The sequence below is a fragment of the Ictidomys tridecemlineatus genome, chromosome 10 (genome assembly GCF_052094955.1).
Source record: "Ictidomys tridecemlineatus isolate mIctTri1 chromosome 10, mIctTri1.hap1, whole genome shotgun sequence".
NCBI lineage: Eukaryota > Metazoa > Chordata > Mammalia > Rodentia > Sciuridae > Ictidomys > Ictidomys tridecemlineatus.
The window spans coordinates 122,755,003-122,773,961 of record NC_135486.1 but is presented as its reverse complement, the minus strand read 5'-3'; the positions used below and the strand labels follow the sequence as shown (position 1 = coordinate 122,773,961).

Sequence of the window (18,959 nt, the reverse complement as noted above, 5' to 3'; positions counted from 1 at the left end):
TTACGTTCAGTGGTGACATGAATTTCTGACTTGGTACTTAAGCTGTTTTTAGAAAGTAGTCTGCAGGTACCTGGTACAGTCAGGCTGGCTATCTCTTCCACGGAGCTTGGAAAACAGGCTGAAAAGGCAACTGCGAGAAGCGAGTCCAGCTCTGCATCCAGAACTGCGTGGCTTCACTGTCTGCCATTTGACTGACACCAAAAGGAATCATTTTTTAAACCAGGACTGATGGAAACTCAAATCTCAGGCATAACGCACTTTATTTGCCTCACTGGACCCTTGTAAGGGGAGGATGGGAAATTCCCTGAGGAAGGCCTCTGTTCTGCAGAAGGCAGGTGGAGGAGTCCGCCTGGAGGTACCAAGGCCTGGCGGGCCATTCACAGACACAGCTGGCCCAGAGGTGTCACTGCAGACAGAGGCACTGGCTGTGAGGGAGCCTGTCTGTGGACTGGGCTGGCCAAGGCTGGAACAAGCACTAGCAACACGTGTCCACACGTAAGCCTCTCTGATGCTTATTTGCCAGGCGACTGGAAGTGGCATGTGGGTGAGTCGATCCCAGCGCAGCACCTCTGTACACCTGCCAGTGCCCATGGGCCTCCTCTCATGGGGGTCTACTCCCCTGGGCTATTGGGCCCACGAGCACAGGCAACCCTGTGATGGGTCTCTGACATCATCCCCTTCTAGCAGAGTCACCAGAGTCCAGACCAGAATCTGGTGCCATCAACATGGCAAGAGGCACTTGTTCTGTGGATGTGGAAGTCGCCCTTCCTCAGGTGCAGGGTGGTGGGGGTCCTGGAGGTAGCTCTCTGGCTTTACAAAGTGAACGGGCTGTTTCCCAAGCACTGTGACTTCGCCACCGAAGGGTGGTACCTGGTTTCATTGGCAAGTTTCCAATATCTCTCCCGCAAAAGGAAGGCTGCACTCTTGGGCTGTCGCTGCCGGGTGAAGATGCCCTTTCTATTCCCCACTGGTCTCTGCGGTGCTAAAAAACAAGGCAGAAAGCACTTGAGGTGACTGACGGAACAACCTGGGAACCAAACTGCAATCAAGCCAGTCACAAAAATGGAGTGTCCGGAGTGGCAGTTTCTTGTTCTGAAGCGTATGGAGCAACACCTTCTAGACCAGAGCATTTAAACACCACCCCCTCCCATACCACAGGTCTGTTGGGGGGATTTAAATATGTGTGCCTGGCAAGGCCCGGGCCTCCTGCAGAGGCAGCTCTCCCAGGGGACTGGGATGTAGAGCAAGAGGATCTGCAATGTGGCTCCACCAGTGGACGAGTGCTCCAGGTGTGCACCTGGTGACCAGCTACTGGGAAGGCTGAGGGAAGAGGGCTCTGAGCTCAGGAGCTAAAGACCAGGCTGGGTAGCATAGTGAGATCCCGTCTCAAAAAAGACCATTTCTGGGGCTGGGGTTGTGGCTCAGTGGTGGAGCGCTTGCCTAGCATGCCTGAGGCACTGGGTTCAATCCCTGGCACCACATAAAAATAAATAAAATAAAGATTTTGTGTCCATGTACAATTATTTTTTTTAATATTTATTTATTTGTTAGTTATTGGCGGCCACAATATCTTTGTTTGTATGTGGTGCTGGAGGATTGAACCCGGGCCGCACGCATGCCAGGCGAGTGCGCTACCGCTTGAGCCACATCCCCAGCCCCTCAACGTACAATTAAAAAATTAATTATCCCATGATAAGCAAATACCCAGCACCGCTGACATGTCAAATGGAATCTAAGGTAAGGGTAGCTACCTCGCCTTGTAGGCCCATGAAAAGGTGACACAACTTGCCCAAGGTCACAGTGTCCCACCACAGAAGGGCCATCCCTATATCCAGGGCCATGGATCTTAAGCAGCTCGGTCCTTTTACTGATTCCTCACCTCATCCTGTGTGCTTGTCTGTCCCCCTTCCTTTCGGGTTTCTAGTCACACTTGGACCTACCAGAGGCCTGACTTTCCCCATTGCCATGTCCTCTTGCTCACCCAACCATGTGAAGGTCGAGTGTGAGGAAACTAGAAATCTGAAGGTATGGAAGAAACGGGAAGTGCTGGCCTGGAACCTCACTGAAGCTGCTCATCCAGCCTGACTCAAGAAGGTGCAGATGGTCACCCATATTCAGTACATTGGGACTTACCTATGTTTGGTGAGCCTCCTTTTTGCAAGTTGATAACATAAAACAGACTGAATTGGGTTTCTTGGACTTTGTACCCTTCTCTGAAATAATAGGTGTATCCAAAATTAGATCCAGTCCCCTGGACCCAGGCAGGGCAAACTGACCCTTTTTGCCTCAAGATAGGAGAGAACTCTCTCTTAAGATGACTTGTGAGCAGGTGCTGATTGCATTGCTGTTGCTAAGCATGGCCTTATTTTCCTAGCAAGTTCTCCGTGTAGCCCACGTGAACTAAGCCCTGAACTAAGCCCACTCCTTTGTTCCAGCCTTCTTAGAACCAGATGCCTAGAACTGAAAAGCTAACCTGAAGAAATGAGAAGTGGTACATTGCACAAGTCACAGGGCCACTTACACTGGTTAGTCATGAAATCGGCAAAGTTCCAGATGAGCTCTCCAACCACATATTCTTTGCGTTTTTGGTCCAGAACCAAATGATACTGCTCTAATAGACTTTTCTGGTACTCCTCAGTGAACATAAGAGGCGGATCCTGGGATTCAAGGCAGAGAGAAGTCAGAACTGGCAGAACCAAAAATGTTAGATAAAAATAAAGATCCACTTGACAGTAACCAAAATAACTGTCCCTGCAGTGGGCCATGGTGACTGCAGGACTCAGCTATGGTGTGCTGTAACCCAGAGTCGAACCCATAAGTAGTAGTTACTGTATTTATAAGCATAACTTGAGCTTTGCATTGTCATTTTTCCGAATTTGAAAGCCAAATGGCCCTGCAGTGAAGTCTTGAGTTTAAGCAGCCTCGTCTGAGAATTAGCATGCCCCCAGTTCTACACACTGCAGCTCCACCTGGAGCTGGCCTGGGCAGCAGCTGCTGAAGCAGTTGTTCATTCAGCGGTTAACCTAGTGTCCACCTGTGTGACTGGCACTGGTGACAGAGCGATAAACAGGAAAGGCAAGCACACTGCAAGGGGACCAAGCTCCAAGTCGGCACAGGGAAGGGGTATGCAGAGCAGGGCTGGGCAGTATGCAGCACGCCTGGCAGACAGGGCCAGAGGCCCTTTCCAGGCTCTCACTGAATGCTCTAGTAGGTGATCCTATGTGTCAAGGTGCAGGACCTCGTGATGGAAGGATGTTCTTGGGGCACACAGTCCAAGTGTCCACCTCAGGAGCCTCCTGGGAGATGGGGTCTCTCGGATACTCCAGGGTGCAGCAGTCATTCAGAAGAGAAGGCCCTGCTGGGTTTGACTCTGCTCCAGCAAGAGGAGCTGAAAGAGGAGCCAAGCTATGTCCATTTCAAAGCTGAGTCTTCACAAGGTCTAAACAGGCTTCAGCAACTCAGGCCCTAAGCAACTTGTGAGACCTTGTCTCAAAATTTAAAAATAAATAAATGGCTGGGCTGTGGCTCAGTGGTTAAGTGCCTCTGGGTTCAAGCCCTAGTATGAAAGTGGGGGAGAAAAAAATGCTGAGTCTGAGGGGAGGGGAGGGCAGGGCAGGGTGCTGGGTGCCTGCTCATGGAGGTGGAGCTGCACTGTCTAAAGCAGCGGCATGGTCACACAGCTACCTAACCCCAAGTAAAGGCAGCCTTGCTGGTCACAGCTCATGTGTACCTGGAAGCTACTGTTGGGGCAGCACAGATGGAGACATCTCTGTTGTCACAAAGGGTCTGTCACACCATCCTGGACCCCTCAACCTATTCAGACAGGAGCTGCACACCATGCACTCTCCCCTGCTCTGCTAGTCAGTGGGAGTGGCCTTCTCTGTGAGCAGGATAGCAGAATCCACTGAGTGAATCAGAGCTCAACAGTGACAGCAGAGGACGGGTGTGGATCATGGACTGGCTGTGACTCAAGAGTCCACACAGGGCCAGGCAGGTGGCCACGCCTGTAACCCCAGCTACTTGGGAGGTTGAGACAGGCGGATCACAAGGCTCAGGCCAGCCGGGGCAGATGAACAAGGCTATAAGCAACTCAGAACCTGTGGGAAAAGTGCTGCTGGGTTCAAACCCCAGCTGGAAAAGAGGTTTTTTAAAAGAATCACATAAGAAACCCCCACACACAAGGCAGAGTGGCTAATTTTTGAGGAAGTGAGTCTTCTCCCAAGACCTCACCCACTCCTATGGGCACTCAGCACTAGTGTGCTGCCTACAGCTGGGACGGATACCAACAGCTAACCCTGCCTGGGCGGGCAAGGTGGACCCCCTGACGGGGGCCAGCCAAGCTGACCCTGGAACTCGGATGACTGGCACTGCTGTGGGCAGCCTAGGCAGGAACAGGGGAGCCTGGGGTACAGCAAAGGGCAATCAGTGCTCCATCCCACAGGCCAGCAAAAGCCAGCGCCAGGACACCCACGGTGGGTCAGCCAGCAAGATGACAGGCATTTGGAGGGTGGCTGTCCAGAAAGAAGGCTGCCTCTCGGGCCAAGCAAGGTAGAGGCCTGACCACTGGCAGCAGGGCAGGTGCTGGAGAGTTGGGAGGACCCCCATCCAAACAAAGGGCAGGGAGGCTGGGAGAGGTAAGTGAAGAACTTTGTCCACCTCGTGGAGGTGAGCAAAGGACTGCACGGCTCTGCTCACCTCATGGAACCCCGCGATGGTCTCTGCACCATACTCGCTCTGAATAATGGGCTTGTGGTAGGTCCTGTACCAGTTCTCAAACTGGGTGCTCAGCTGCAGCTGTATCACCTCCAAGTGCCCATAATCGTGATACCAGGAGTAGTAGCTGTTCACACAGATTACGTCCACATAGGGAGCCTGGGACAGAGTGACAAAGTCTGTTTACTAGCCAGGTTGTATCAGAGAAGTCACCCAGGGGCTGCAGGAGATGCCCCACAGGTAGAAAAGACGGCCACGAGTGACCAGGTGGGGCCAGTAACATGCTGGGCAGGTGCTCTGAGCTGGCCTCGGAGGCCCAACCCTCAGCAGGGTCCAGGGCCCTAACCCAGCTGGATTCTGCTGCCGAGGTGGTGCTCCCACATCTTGCCCTGGAGGCCCACTGGATGCAGCTCTTCCAGAGGACCTAGGGCTGTGCATGCGCTGAGGGCACACTGCAGAGCTCCCTCCCAGCTCACCATGGCATCCCAAGGTGGCTCCTGGGTTCCCTGGGGAACTGGTGATAGGAAGAGGGGGCCACTGCACAGCGAAGACTTCTGCACCCAGCTAGCGCACCTAACCTCACCGGGACACACCTGTCTAGTAGAAGAAGCAGCCCTTCCCGCGGGCCACAGCCCCTTCCTTCCTAGACTGTGGCAGGCGGAAGCTGGGGAGGCTGGTGCAGGCACCACCTTCCTCTGACCCAGACTCCACCAGAGGAGTCTGGCACTCTCCCTAGAGGCTAAGTACAGGGCTCCCAGCAAAGCCTTCCCCGCCACATGGCAGACCATAAAGGAAGCGCTGCTGCCCAGGCTCGAGGACGCAGCCTGTACTGCTGTGCAGGTGGTGTTCTGGAGAGGCAGCAAGGGCCTGGGGGCTCGGGGGCTCTCCATCCCCGCCCAGGGGGCCCTTCCTACTGCTCTTACTATCGCACCTGCTTCCACACTCCCCCTGGTTCCTGGTGAAGAGCCTTCCCTTGTGCCATGTTTACAGCTCCCACACAAACTCAAGCCCGGAACAGTGGGCCCAGCAGCTCTGAGTGCCCATCACACAGGTCCCATCTGAAGGGAGCCACTTGGTCACTTCAGGCCCTGCACAGCTTCTTAAGAACTCAGGTTCCCACCCTGAGGTACCTGGGAACCTCAGGATCCCATCTGGACTTCTGAAAAGCTTCCCACAGTGATGGGTGCTCAGCCAGGAGGACTCAGCACCCTAGACCTTTGACTCGACTTCTCGAGCTTGTTAACTGGGGTGCAGAGGACTTGGAGTCCAGACTGAACACAGCACATGGCCCTTTGCCCAGCCTCCTTGGATTTAGAAGCCACGCTGGCTGGCCAGGAAGCGCTCTTTGACTATCTGTGGAAATGGTGGGATGCTAACGGAGCCTCGCAGCAGCAGGTATTGGCAAACACCAGGACAGAGGACACGGGCAAGGAAGGTGTGCAGCTCACCCCCAGGTCCCCTTCGAAGTTGGAGTTGGTCACGAAGGTCACAGGCCGGGTGGGATCCAAGGCTTTGGTGTGGGCAATCACTGTTCTGAGCAAGGAGGACAGAGGACAGGCTGTGAGCCTGGGAAGGGCCCTCAGTCACATCTCCCTCCGCCCCACCTGCCCAGGTACCCCAAGGCCGCCACTCCTGCCCGGCCTCTGAAGGCGTCAGCAGGCCCAGCACTGCTCCTGGGCTGGGTAGCGTTGTGAACCTGAGAAGCTCTTGGTTATAGGAAGGGCAGTGTCAGGATGGGATATTGTCCATACAACAGTCAGGGCGCTGCCCTGTGCCTGTGCTCAGCAAGGCTCACAGGCTAAGTGCAGAGGTCCCAGGAGCAGAGTCGGGCACAGGCAAAAGGACAGACTAAAAGGGCAAGTGACAGCAAGGGTCACGAAAGAGCGGCACATGGGGGACTCGTCTGGTCTAGAGAATCAGGGGCAGCCTTCCTGAAGAAATGGCACAGTGTGGCGTCAGGCTGACCAGGCAGAATGGAGAAGAGGCTCCTGGTAGAGGGAGCTGAGCAGGCTGCCCTGCCCTGGCCATGCCTGCTTTCCTCCTTCTTTACATCCTCTTCCTTTACACCCCCCTTCCCCTCTGAAAGCTGTGGTTTCCACAGGGACACCTTAGACCCACACGTGGAAACAGCCTGCAAGCCCAGCTGGGCCTCCATCCCTGTGTCCAGGAGCCAGCCTCCCCTCCTCCCTGCCAGCAGGGCCGGGTTGGGCTCAAAGCACTCCTGGGCTGGGTGCATTCACTCGGGGAGTTTCTGTGGCCTGGCACCTCTACAGCAAGGGGTAGCCTGCCACAAGTGACAGCACTGGGACTAAGAAAGGAGGAATGCCCCCAGGCAGCAGCCACAGGAAGTCCTCTACTTCAAGGAAACTGCTCCGAAGGTGCCACAGTCCTCCGCAGTGATTTGGGGATCGGGGCGGGAGCTACGGGCATCTGGTGAAAGGGAGCATGAATTTAGATGACCTGGACCTGTAACTTTAGCCTGTTACATACGCACACCATTGAAAAACCTGTTTCATTGTGTGCCTACAGTTGGGCACAGTGGCGCACACCTGTAATCCCAGCTATGCAGGAGGCTGAGGCCAAAGGATTGAAAGTGCAAAGCCAACCTCAGCAAATTGTTGAGGACTTAAGCAACTTAGTGAGACTCTGTCTTAAAATAAAATGTAAAATCAGACTGGAGATGTGGCTCAGTGGTTGAACACCCCAAGATTCAATCCCCAGTACCAAAAACAAAACAATCAAAACATTGTGTGCCTAGATTAATTGGCTCTATTACGTCCAACTCCACTTTACAGTTGAAACCAGAGCAGCACAGAGTGTTTTTATGCCTGGGGTTGGTTGGTTTGGGAGAGTTTTTGGTGTGGGCTTTTTGCTTGTTTTTTTTTTTTTTTTAATATTTATTTTTCAGTTCTTGGCAGACACAACATATTTGTTTGTATGTGGTGCTGAGGATCGAACCCGGGCCGCACGCATGGCAGGCGAGCGCGCTACCGCTTGAGCCACATCCCCAGCCTTTTGCTTGTTTTTTAGTTTGGGCAATTGAACCTAGGGGTGCTCTACCTCCGAGGTACACCCCTAGTCTTTTTTTTTTCCTAATTTTTTATTTTGAGGCAGGGCCTCCCTAAGTAGCCAAAACTGGCCTCTAACTCACCATCTTCCTGCCTCAGTCTCCCAAGCCGCTGGGATTGCAGGAGCAGTACCACTCAGCTTTCAAGTACTATTTTATAGGTAACTCTCATTTTGTCACCAGCCATGTCTTTAATTTAAAGTTACAGATACCAACAACATTTCAGGGGTGAATGGGAGATACAAGGACTCACCAGGTTGAAAACCTCGACTGCTGTGTGGAGCCCTGAGCTGACCTAGCCCAGCCAGGCTCCGCTGAGGCAGAGGCGGTACTTACTTCAAGTAGTAGCCAGCGGGCTTCAGGGAGGAGGTGGGCTCGTTGGCCACAGACCACATCACCACGGCTGGGTGGTTCTTGTCCCTGCGCACCAGCTCCTCCATCACCTGCAGGTGGTGCTGCAGGGACGCGTTGCCATAGCTCTGGCTGCGGAGCAGAAGAGGGCGTCGGCAAGGCGGGTCGTGAGGCCAGACATGCGGGGCCGGGCATGCAGGGCTGCAGGGCCACACTCACGGCAGCACGATGCCCACGCCCGGACACTCGTCGATGACCACAATCCCGTAGCGGTCGCAGAGCTGCATCACCTCCTCGGCATAGGGGTAGTGGCTGGTACGGAAGGCGTTGGCGCCCAGCCAGCGCAGCAGGTTGAAGTCCTTCATCAGCAGGGCCCAGTCGAAGCCCTTCCCCCGGACCTGGGCGCCCCCACAGAGCAGAGTGACACCCGCGACCAGGGCTGGCCCGCCACAGCCAGACTCCAGCCGTGGGCAGGTGAGCTGCCCTCCAGGACCTCAGGCCACTGGGGCAGGTGGGAGGAGGGGATGGTGACAGAAACAGCCCCCCAGGGCACAGGGCCGCAACTCACGTCTGAATCCTCGTGTTTGTTGACCCCGTGGAAATAGAAGGGTTTCCCATTAATGAGGAACTGGCTCTCTGTGACTGCCACTGTGCGAATTCCGACGGGGAGGGTGTAGAAATCGGCCACTGGCCCATCCTCAGTCTGCGCCGTCATGCGCACCTGTGGGAGCCAAGCAGCCAGAGCGCAGGGTGGGCCACAGACCGAGCCCACCGGCCCAACAGGAAGGTCCCCTTTTTCATGGTACTGGGGGCTGAGAGCAGGCACTCTGCCACTGAGCTACATCCCCAGTCCCTTTTACTATTTGAGACAGGATCTCGCCAAATTGCTGAGGTTGGCCTCAAACTTCTGCCTCAGCCTCCTGAATAGTGGGACTGCAGGTCTGAGCCACTGTATCCAACTGGGAAGGTCCCTGGTACACCACAAGCCCCACCTTTGGGCCTGCAAGCAGAAACATCTCCTAAAAGTGAGAGGTTCTGCTTTTTGCAAGGAAGAATCACCCCAGCCCTGCCCCTGGGGCCTGCTCTTCAAAGCTGGGCCTCCCCACCAAGGGCTAAAAAAAGAAAGCCCAAGGGACCAGCCGGCCCACCCACCTGTCCTAGGCCTGCTGAAGCCAGGGCCACCAGATGGGAGCAAAAAGCCCCCTTCAACGCCAATCCTAAACCACCCTTACCTCCAGTGAGTACAGGTAGGCCGGGTGCTCATGCATCAGGTATGGCCACCAGAGATGGGCTGCAGGCACCTGCAGCTGGCCCCGGCCCCCAGCGCCATCAGCTACCACTCTGCCATCTGCATCCAGAAGATGCACATCCAGCTGCACATGTTCACTGCCCTGGGTGAAGATCTGGTAATTCACCAGCCCTGCAGGGAACAAGAGATCAGGCCAGGGAGGGTAGGCTAATGGGGAGGGGCAGAGATTCTCAATGGAGCTCAGTGTCTGTGAGAGGAGAGGGGGGGCACAGGACCCTCATCCCGAGCTACGCCATTTTAGGCAGGACCCCACCTCTCCCTGAGCCTCCTGTCCTCAAAGTGAGGTCAATCAGGTGATTTCTCAAGGCCTTGATGGTTCCCATTTCAGTTTCTAAATAGATGGGAGCTTGTGGGGGTCGAGAGCCCTTTTCCTAGGATCTTTCCAAACAGCGAATACAGCCTCTCTAGGCCCAGCTGAGGGCAGAGGCTGCCAGGAGCACTCACCAGTGTCTTGGTCCACTCCAGTGGTGACTGTGATGTCGTCGATGTAGGTGGTAGGCGTCGTGTAGAGAATCACAGACCGATGCAGTCCCGCATAGTTGAAGAAGTCAAAGTTTATGTCCTGGACAAAGTAGCCCTTAGGATACCTAGGTGGGGGACAGTAATCATGTGTCCTTGCTCTGGATCCTCTGACCTCAACTCACATCTCCCTGGCCTCCCCAGATCTAAGGCCTTAATTCTGCAAAAGCCACCCTGTTCCCAGCAGGAAGACCTCTGGGCAGGTGGGAGGGGAACCAGGGGACAGGCTGCTGCTCACTTGGAGGTATCGGTCTTGTAGAGGATGGTCCCTGGCGGCAGGGTGTGGGGGGTGAGTGTGTTGTTGATGGCGATGGTAATGCGGCAAGAGGACAGGGGCCCACTCTGCACCAGCTTGCTGATGTCAGCCTCGAAGGGGAGGTGGCCCCCCTCATGCTCTGCCACATGGACCCCGTTCACCCACTGCAGATACAAGGAGGGCCACCAGGCCAGAGCTTAAAGAGGGGGCCCTGCAGTTTCAGGTTCTCCCTCACATAAGGACCCACATGTAGGGGCCAAGGGGCCTGCCAGAAGCCCCCTGCCATACCAGCCTGGTGAGAGGAGGGGAGAGCCAAAGGAGATTAGGCAATGTGTCCCACCTGCAGCTCAGACCCCACACTGGGGCATGAATGTCCCCCTACTGTTCCACCCAGACGGTGGGCTATCAGGTGACAGTTGGGAGCCAGGCAACCCCAAGCATGCTCAGCAGCATGACTGCCCACCCCCTGCCTGCTGCCCCCTGCACTGACCACAATGGCATAGTAGTGGGCGCTTCCAATCCTCAGCACCACTCTTGTGCCCAGGTCTTGGGTCCACCGCTGAGGCAGGACTGCCTCCCGTTCGTACCACACCCAGCCAACAAAGCTCCGAAGCTGTGCATCTTGGCCCACGTCGTTGAAGCTGGAGGGGACTGGCATGTCCAGGGTGGGCCCCGACTGGGAGAGAAGAGTCAGGTCAGGTCCAGTCCCCTAGGCCCTAGGCCCACCGTCCTGCACTGCCACACTCCCCAACACCTGGCACAGCTCTGACACACAAAAGGGGCTATGAACAATTGGATCGCTTGCTGGCCTCAGCAATGCCAGTATGGTTTGTGGGGAGACCGTGGTGGTCAGAAGAGCTTCCTCAGGGCACCAGGGCCAAGATCTCCATGGATCAGGGTGAACCAGGGGTCAGCTCGGCCAAGGGCAGGAAGGGCCACCCCCTGACTCAGAGGCAGATGACCGGCTGACAAGAGAGGAAGGCCGGCAGGGCCGGGCCCCTGGGCTGAGGAAGCCCGGGGTCGGTAATGCTGGCGGCAGGCTCCTCACTTCCTCCTCTTCCTCACTTCCTCCTCTGCTGAACCAAGTGGGAAAGGGAGAGGAAGGCGCGGGCGCCCTGCTGGCCCCATCTGCGCACCCGCACGCGGCCGGGGAGCTGGGCAGGGGTCCTGGTGGTTGGGGGGCCAGCACCCGTTCTCTCCCTGAGCGCTGGAAGCCACGGTCCGTCTTGCCTGGGCCAAGGTGGCCCCAGAAGTCCAGGCTGGCCCCTGCGGCGCCCCGCTCGTCAATGCCCGCCGCTGGGGCTAGCCCGCCCGCCCTGAGCCGCCGCGGCCCCCGGCCCGCAGACCCCGCGCCCGACCGCTGCCCCGCCGTGCAGCGCGCACCTCGCGCAGCGGCCGCCGGTACCACTGCTGCTCAAAGCCCAGGCGCCGGCCGTCGGAGAGGTCGGCGCGGAAGCTCCAGAGCCCGTCCAGGTCCTTGCGCTCGCGCGACGGGCTCTCGCGCGGGTACAGCATCCCGCCCTGCAGCGCTAGCGCGCAGCCCCAGAACAGCGGGCCCAGCGCCCAGGCGCCCGCCAGCCTCCGGCCCATGGCTCCGCGGCGCCCGCCGTCTGCCGGACAGGGCATCACGTGGCCCCGCGAGACCGCCCACGCGTGCGGGTCCGGGGCGCGCGCCCGGAGCCGAGGCAGCTCCCTGGCGCCCCCAGCGGAAGGCCGGGTGCCTGCAAGGACGCTGCCCAATCCCAGGCCTGGTGTCTGCGAGGTCAACTGCCCTCCTCGGAGTAGGGACCCTAGGCAAGGTCACTGCCCAACTCCTGGGCCGGGACCCAACGCGGGGTCCTCGCCCAACCTGGGGCCGAACCCAGCAGGCGGGAGATCATTGCCCGCCCTGGGGCCTGGACCCAGCCGGCCCAATCGCACAAGGTTTCCGTGTGTTTGTTCTGACTTCAGGTCACCACAGCAGCCTTCTGATGCTGGACTTTGATGCTGAAAGTGCAGTTCCCAGAAGAGTGAAAATGTAGAAGCCAACAAAGGATGAACAGTCCTCCGAATGCTTGCAATGTGAAATAAGCGGAATATGAGGCAAAATAAATACAGTTTTCTGGGTATAAACCCAGGGCGTCTGGCATGCCAAGCAAGTGTTCAACCACTAAGCCGAAATAGGGTAGAAGAAACAGGACAGGTAGAAAGAACCCAAAGGGAAGGAAAAAGGGACTGTGGCTTTAAATCCAAAAACCCATGAACTCCCCAACCTTCACCTCCAGATCTGTCTTTTTCCAGGCCTGAGTTCTTACAGAGTGCTGTCAGTCCACTTAATAGGTACTTACTTACTAAATTTGTTTTCAGAATGTGCTTTTATTTATGTGTTGGATATGGAAAATGACAAACTCCAAACAGTATGGCCCAGGGACAGGGAATGAGGCAGAAGGCAATACATTGATCCTTTCCTAGTACAGTCTTCCCCAGTGACAAGACAGATCCCCAGGAGGAGATATCCATCGAGTCTGAAATGACACTCTCTGGGAAGAGGTCAAAGCATTGATCCTTCCCTAGACAAATCTTTTCCCAGATACCCACCTCTGACCCCAGACCCTCCATCTGGCTCAGTAAAGATAAATCCCAGATACTGAAGCAGGACTCCAAGATGGCAGAGGCAGTATACAAGCTGGAGGTGAGTCATGTCCCTGTTTACAAGTCCTATCGCTGTGATACTTCCTGCCACAGGTTGGGTATTCAGAAACCGGTCACTTGTAATCAGGTGTCACAGGTACCAGTGGGAGCAGATGGGGTAAGGTCCTCAATTCTGTCCCCACAGGGAAGAGAGCATAAAAGACCAGGGTTTCGGGGCGGTGAGCCCCTGTGGGCCACTGCACCTGCCTTATGAGTGCTACTTCCTCCTTTCCCTCCATGAAGTGCACTTGGCTTATTCCTTCTGTGTGTCTTGCTCAATTCTTTTTTCACATCCCCAAGAACCTGGACCCCAAGTGGACACCCAGACATAACAACGCCATTCCACTCGTCCCTCCAGTGGCCTTCCCATGCCCTTTATGAAATTTCCCAAGATCAGTGAGCCTATTTTGCAATTCTGTGATTCTTAAAATTCAAATCCATGAATGGGGTTGTGGCTCAGTGGTAGAGCGCTCACCTGGCACATGCAAGGCCCTGGGTTCGATCCTCAGCACCACATAAAAATGAATAAACAAAATAAAACTATTGTGTACAACTAAAACATAAACATTTTTTAAAAATTCAAATCCATTCTTTCTTTCTCCATTTTTCATTTTTATTTTTTAAATTTTTTCAGTTGTTGATAAACCTTTGTTTTATTTATTTGTTTTTTTTTGATTTATATATTTACATTTTTATTAGAATTTTTCAGAATTGTCAACAATTGGACAACGTATCAGGAAATAAAACACATGAAACACCAACATCCATTAAACTTGCACCGTGTATATATTTACACATAAAGTTACTGTATATATAAAAAATATTTTCAAGGACTCACGGGCTTGGGAATATTCAAGACATTATTGCTACATTTCAATATTTACAAAAAAAGCCACAAAATAATTTCAAACATTAAGCAACTGCAAAGAAACATCTGATGTAAAAAAAATTATAAAAATATAAACTTTCAAGAATATTCAAGACAAAACTCTTAATGAAGTGCCCTGAAGTACCTAGACATCTACAATTAACAACTACTTTTCTTACCATGATCAAAGTCAATGGGAACACAAAGGAAATTTTTGGACAAAGTATGGCAAACGGCGACAATCTCTTACATGACAACACAACCCCAAAACCTGTTAACTTTGGAAAGGTGCGAGAGCATAGAACTCCAGTGCAAATGGTCACTTCCAGATGGATGGCCACACTTCTCTCTGAATGTACTCTAAGGGATGGATGAGGGGAATTGTGAAGGAGGAGACCTGACCCTTGCAAGACAACACACCAATCTTGCTATGTATGCATTTACTTCTTCTATTGGGCGGCAATGAGAAGCAGGGGTCAGGTAAACTACAAGAATAATATCCAGGTTACAGCCTAAAGGGTAGAATTTAAATACGTTTCAGCGGAACAGTAGCATTACATAACGTCTAAGCAATGGGTACAGTATGTTGAGTATAAATAACAGAGTGCCTTAAGTGCGGGTGGACGGCAGATAAATAGGTCCTTAGGCACTCTGCTTCTGATAGCCTCTATGCCAGCTACTCTAGACAGCAGAGAAATAGGACTGATGAAGGAAGCCGAGTTACTCCTCGGGTACTGAAGGACCCTCTTGGACTCAAGTCAAAAATGCTCCCTATGGGCTGGGGATGTGGCTCAAGCGGTAGCGCGCTCGCCTAGCATGCGTGCGGCCCGGGGTTCGATCCTCAGCAGCACCACATACCAACAAAGATGTTGTGTCCGCCGAGAACTAAGAAAAAATAAATAAATGTTAAAATTCTCTCTCTCTCTCTCTCTCTCTCTCTCTCTCTCTCTGTCCCCCCCCTCTCTCACTCTCTCTTTAAAAAAAAAAAAATGCTCCCTTGTCTACACGCATTCACACAAGCACATGCATACGCAGGTTATACAGATACTGGCCCGACATCCAGGATGTGTCTGTAAAGGAGGCTGAATCTTTCACTTCCAGCTTTATATCAGAATCTTTAACATCAGATTCCACACTAAGATAGCATTGCTTTCTCCTTCCTGCGGGAATCGTGCTATGGTAAATCAGTCACTTTTTCAAACAGCATCAAATCCATTGGGTACAATGCCATTCTGCAGCTAGGAGGCTTGTTCTGGAGAATCTGTAGAGCAAGTTCATTGGCTAAAAAGAGGAGGTTTTGTTAAGACTGTGCTTGGCAGTTACATGTTTTTTTTTTTTTTCCCTTAACATACAATCAAGTCAGTATTAACTGTTTCCTTTGAGCTTGTTTGGCTCTTCATCTATTCCTATACACAATGGACACAACACCAGGGTTGTACACAGAAACCAAACCTCGTGGGTTCCCCCCTCCAACGTGTAAATGCGTACAACCTATTGATGAGTATATACAATCGCTGGCTAGGGAGGCCTTGTCTCCAATTCAACTCCCTAATAGCAAACTCTATTTCAAAAATCAGGTCAGTTATACAAAAGCTCATGCAGTGGTCCACAGCAGAGTGTCTTTATTCCTGTTTGGGGGGCATTTTTCCATGGCCTAGGTCTCATTCTCAGCATGAAATACTAGATTTCTCAAGCCCAGATGTTCCTGCTCGTGTCCTTTGTTCTAATGATGTTCTATTTTCTACATAAAGGATTTAGGCTGCAGTTTCTGATCCTGCATCTTCTTATTGTTATGGATGGTTCCATAGGCCAACTGTGACTATTTCTATGTATTTAATAAACTAGACATTCTTGATGTCTCTGGCTAGACCAAAATCACAACCGTATTTTTGACCAGAATTAGAGAAGCATTGGGAAGAACTTTGGGCATCTAGCCCATCTCCCTCTACCTTTCTTTAAATCAGAATTTCCTTCTGTTTATAGTAGGAGCTACTTGGGAATATATACAGTTTGAACCTTTGTAATGGGATGGTGGCTGATGACCAAAAAAAAAAAAAAAAAATCATCATCAGCCACTAAAGTGTGCTCATAAAGACAGGATTACAGTAGGGGGCCCACTACCCTGGAGTAGGATGCGAGTCGAAGGAGAATAAAATAACCATCATGGAAGCCAAAAGAATGGGGATTTCTCCTGCAGGGCAGACCCTGTCCGTATGCTGGCTCTGCTCAGACATCTTCGTGCACAAGCAGGGGCTGGGTAGAAGAAGCACTGCTGCCGACGGAATTGACCCTCACGGAATGGTCCACCACGGGATTCTCTGGGTTGGGGTTGAAGTTTGCTAAATTGGAGTAAATATGATTGGTGCTCTCTGAAATCTGCTTCTCAATAAGCTGAACAAACTGCTTGAACGTTGGCCTTTTCAGGGGATCAGCATCCCAACAAGTCTTCATAATGTCATACATTTCAGCAGGGGCGTGCTCAGGGCTGAGCATCCGAAAACCTTCCTTGATCATCTTGTAGAACTTGGAATCGACCGGCATTCCAGGGTAGGGGCTGCTTCCTAAAGAGAAGAGCTCCCACAGAAAAATCCCATAGGACCAGACATCGCTTTCAAATGTGTATACACAGTTGAAGATGCTTTCCGGGGCCATCCACTTCACAGGAAGCCGGGCATTTCCTTTAACCACATAATTAGAATCATTCTTGATGTCTCTGGCTAGACCAAAATCACAAATCTTTGTGATTCGACCATGAGTAAGGAGGATATTTCTGGCTGCCAAGTCTCTGTGAATACAGTTTTTTGAGGCGAGGAAAGCCATGCCCTTTGCCACCTGGTAAGAAAAGCTCAGCAAGTCTTCCAGGTCAAGGGCCAGTTCATCGTCCTCCATGATGGCGGGAGTCACTTCTCTTTCTATATATGAGCCTATTCTTGCAGATCTCCTTTTGTCTGCTTTGGTTGGGACAACATAAGAAACTCCAGGCTTCATGTCCATGTACTCATTACTACTGTCATTGCAGGAAGACTCCTTTGAATGCAGAAGACTCTTATAAAGTGCTGCGTCTACCTGATCTTCCTGCTTGGAACAAATAAATGAATCACGTTTTCTTCTCAAAAAATTCAAAAGATCACCATAGCAACAATATTCTGTAATGACCAGGGTCGGTCCTCCAATGGTACAGGCTCCGAGGAGGTTGACAATGTTCATGTGATTGCCGAGGTAGCTCAGGACCTTCAGCTCCGACATGAGGGCTTCTAGCTCCGTTAAGTGGGCGCTCGGTTTGAGCATCTTCACAGCCACGGTCATGGCCGCATCCGACTTAGGCCATAGGCAGTGGCCTCCACCACCTTCCCGAAGGCGCCAGCACCCAAGGTCTTCCCAAAACTCAGCCTGTTTCTGGGAAACTCCCATTTGTGATCATAAGGAAGTTGTGTTGGGTCTATGTACACATAATTGTTTCCATTTATCTCCTCGACAACCTTCCACTGTACTTCATACATAGGTTTCTGTAAATATTTGTAGGTCAGAATCATCACAATGATGCACATCATACCAGCTGTGATCACAAAACCAATCAGCAAGGGCGTGAACAACGTGTGGGGATGGGTTTGCTCTTTAAATGCAAAGTTAAAATAGGCAGAACTCTTGCCCACATCGTTGTGAGCCTTACACTCCACTGTGCCATTGTGCCGGAACATACTAGAATCTATAGAGCTCTGAACCACGAGTTTTCCAAACGGTGGCACAGATGAGTTTTGAATCTGCACATCCACAGCCTGTACGGGAACGGAACATCTCTGCTCCGTTCCTGTACAAAAATACCAATCTATTGTGGGCTTTGGGGAATCCTGCTGCCACACACTGGAGCATGCCATTTGTGAGCCTGTCATAAGTCAGGATTTCTGGTTTTGTGTTCACGTAAACGTTAAATGTCATGGAAGCGTCCACATCAGGGTTGGACACGAGAAATGTGTACGTGCCTCCTTCAGTCCCTTTTAACCTGGTCAGGTGAAGTTCACTTACATATCTGATATTGCTGTCATTCTCAGACTTGGGGTAATCGTCCCACTTGTTAGCGGTGGTGCTGTTCATGTACATCCACTGCTGGTGTTCCGGTTTGGGGAACGCTTCGTATTCAACAATCAAATCTACATTTTCTCCATCATTTACAAATATCGTAGAATTCATCATGGAGAAGATATTAATAAATCCTTTATCTACAACTTTCAAGGTTGTTGTGACATTTGCTGATCCAAAAGTATTATTGGCATAACACATGAACACTCCAGAATCATTAACTCTTGCTGAGCTGATAGTCAACGTTTCCTGACGTTCATAATTGAAGTCACCCTGATGCCAGCTATTACGTTTTACCTGTGCTTTAGTCTGCAGACTGTTGTCCTTCAACCACATTGAGCCCACGGATGTAGACACATCTTTAATTGTGCATGTCACTGAAAATTCTTCCCCTTCCCTAAGAAGATAGTTTGTTTTGGACACAGACACAACTGGAATAGCTTTGATGGCTGCCCTCACTTTCAGGATCAACCTATCTGACTGCACCAACTTGCCCTTCCAGATGGCAGCGCAGCAGAAACAGAGGCGATGGTAGGTGCGTTTCACGTTCCTGATTGTGATGCCAGCCTTGGGGTCAGGGACAAATGTCAGGTCCTTGGGGAGAGGTTTTCCTTCACATTCCTTGAGGGAATAACTGGTCACTTCTGGGTCCGTCACAGGACAGCGGACCAGCGTATCATTGTCTTCTTTCCCATACAGGGGAAGGCCGACGAGGAAAAGCTTATCAGGATCTTTAACAAACACATAAATGGAGCTGCTCAGGCCTCCTCGGTTGGTGCAGGTGTACTTGCCAGTGTCGGCGGCCTCGGCCTTCTCCCTGACCCATTCATTATGCCTACTCTCACTCCTCTTATCCAGGGTCTCGAAGGTCCATTTGACAAAGTCTGGATCCGTGCATACCAGCCGGAGCTGGTCGCCAGCCCTGACTATTAACTCTGATTGTGCTGGATCGATGGATGGTGGAGACGGTTCCTCTGGACTCACAGATGGTTGGGAAGAGCCTGTCTGGACGTGGAGCAGGAGGAGCAGGACGCTGAGGACGCTGAGAAAATCCCAGGCGCCGCGAGCGCCTCTCATCGCGGTGGTTGCGCTGGGATCGGAGCTCCGTTCCACGTTCCAGCTCTAGCCC

General features: G+C 52.4%; 1 protein-coding gene and 1 pseudogene across 2 annotated transcripts; both read right to left on the bottom strand.

The window, feature by feature from the left end:
* Positions 1-243: 243 nt before the first annotated feature.
* On the bottom strand, positions 244-11,865 carry Gusb (glucuronidase beta). Of its 2 annotated transcripts, XM_078023979.1 has the most exons (12): positions 11,599-11,865; positions 10,706-10,891; positions 10,198-10,379; positions 9,885-10,027; positions 9,364-9,551; positions 8,700-8,852; positions 8,351-8,529; positions 8,117-8,263; positions 6,162-6,246; positions 4,696-4,872; positions 2,522-2,657; positions 244-982 (listed from the first exon to the last, which is right to left on the bottom strand). In XM_078023979.1, exons 1-12 carry the CDS (start codon positions 11,839-11,841, stop codon positions 813-815), a joined length of 1,989 nt encoding a protein of 662 aa, XP_077880105.1. In that variant the 5' UTR covers positions 11,842-11,865; the 3' UTR covers positions 244-812. The 2 variants fall into 2 exon arrangements, with proteins under 2 accessions (XP_077880105.1, XP_013215542.2); XM_013360088.4 differs by lacking the exons at positions 10,198-10,379; positions 11,599-11,865 and having other exon boundaries at positions 10,706-10,849.
* A 3,291-nt stretch (positions 11,866-15,156) lies between these two features.
* On the bottom strand, positions 15,157-18,959 carry LOC144367487 (mast/stem cell growth factor receptor Kit pseudogene; annotated as a pseudogene).

Coding starts and splice junctions, on each gene's coding strand:
- Gusb (XM_078023979.1), bottom strand. CDS start 11,841: ATGCCCTGTCCGGCAGACGGCGGGCGCCGCGGAGCCATGGGCCGGAGG. Junction 8,530..8,699: donor ACAAACACGAGGATTCAGAC/GTGAGTTGCGGC, acceptor GGGGGCGCCCAG/GTCCGGGGGAAGGGCTTCGA. Junction 983..2,521: donor CGATTTCATGACTAACCAGT/GTAAGTGGCCCT, acceptor CTTGTTTTTTAG/CACCGCAGAGACCAGTGGGG.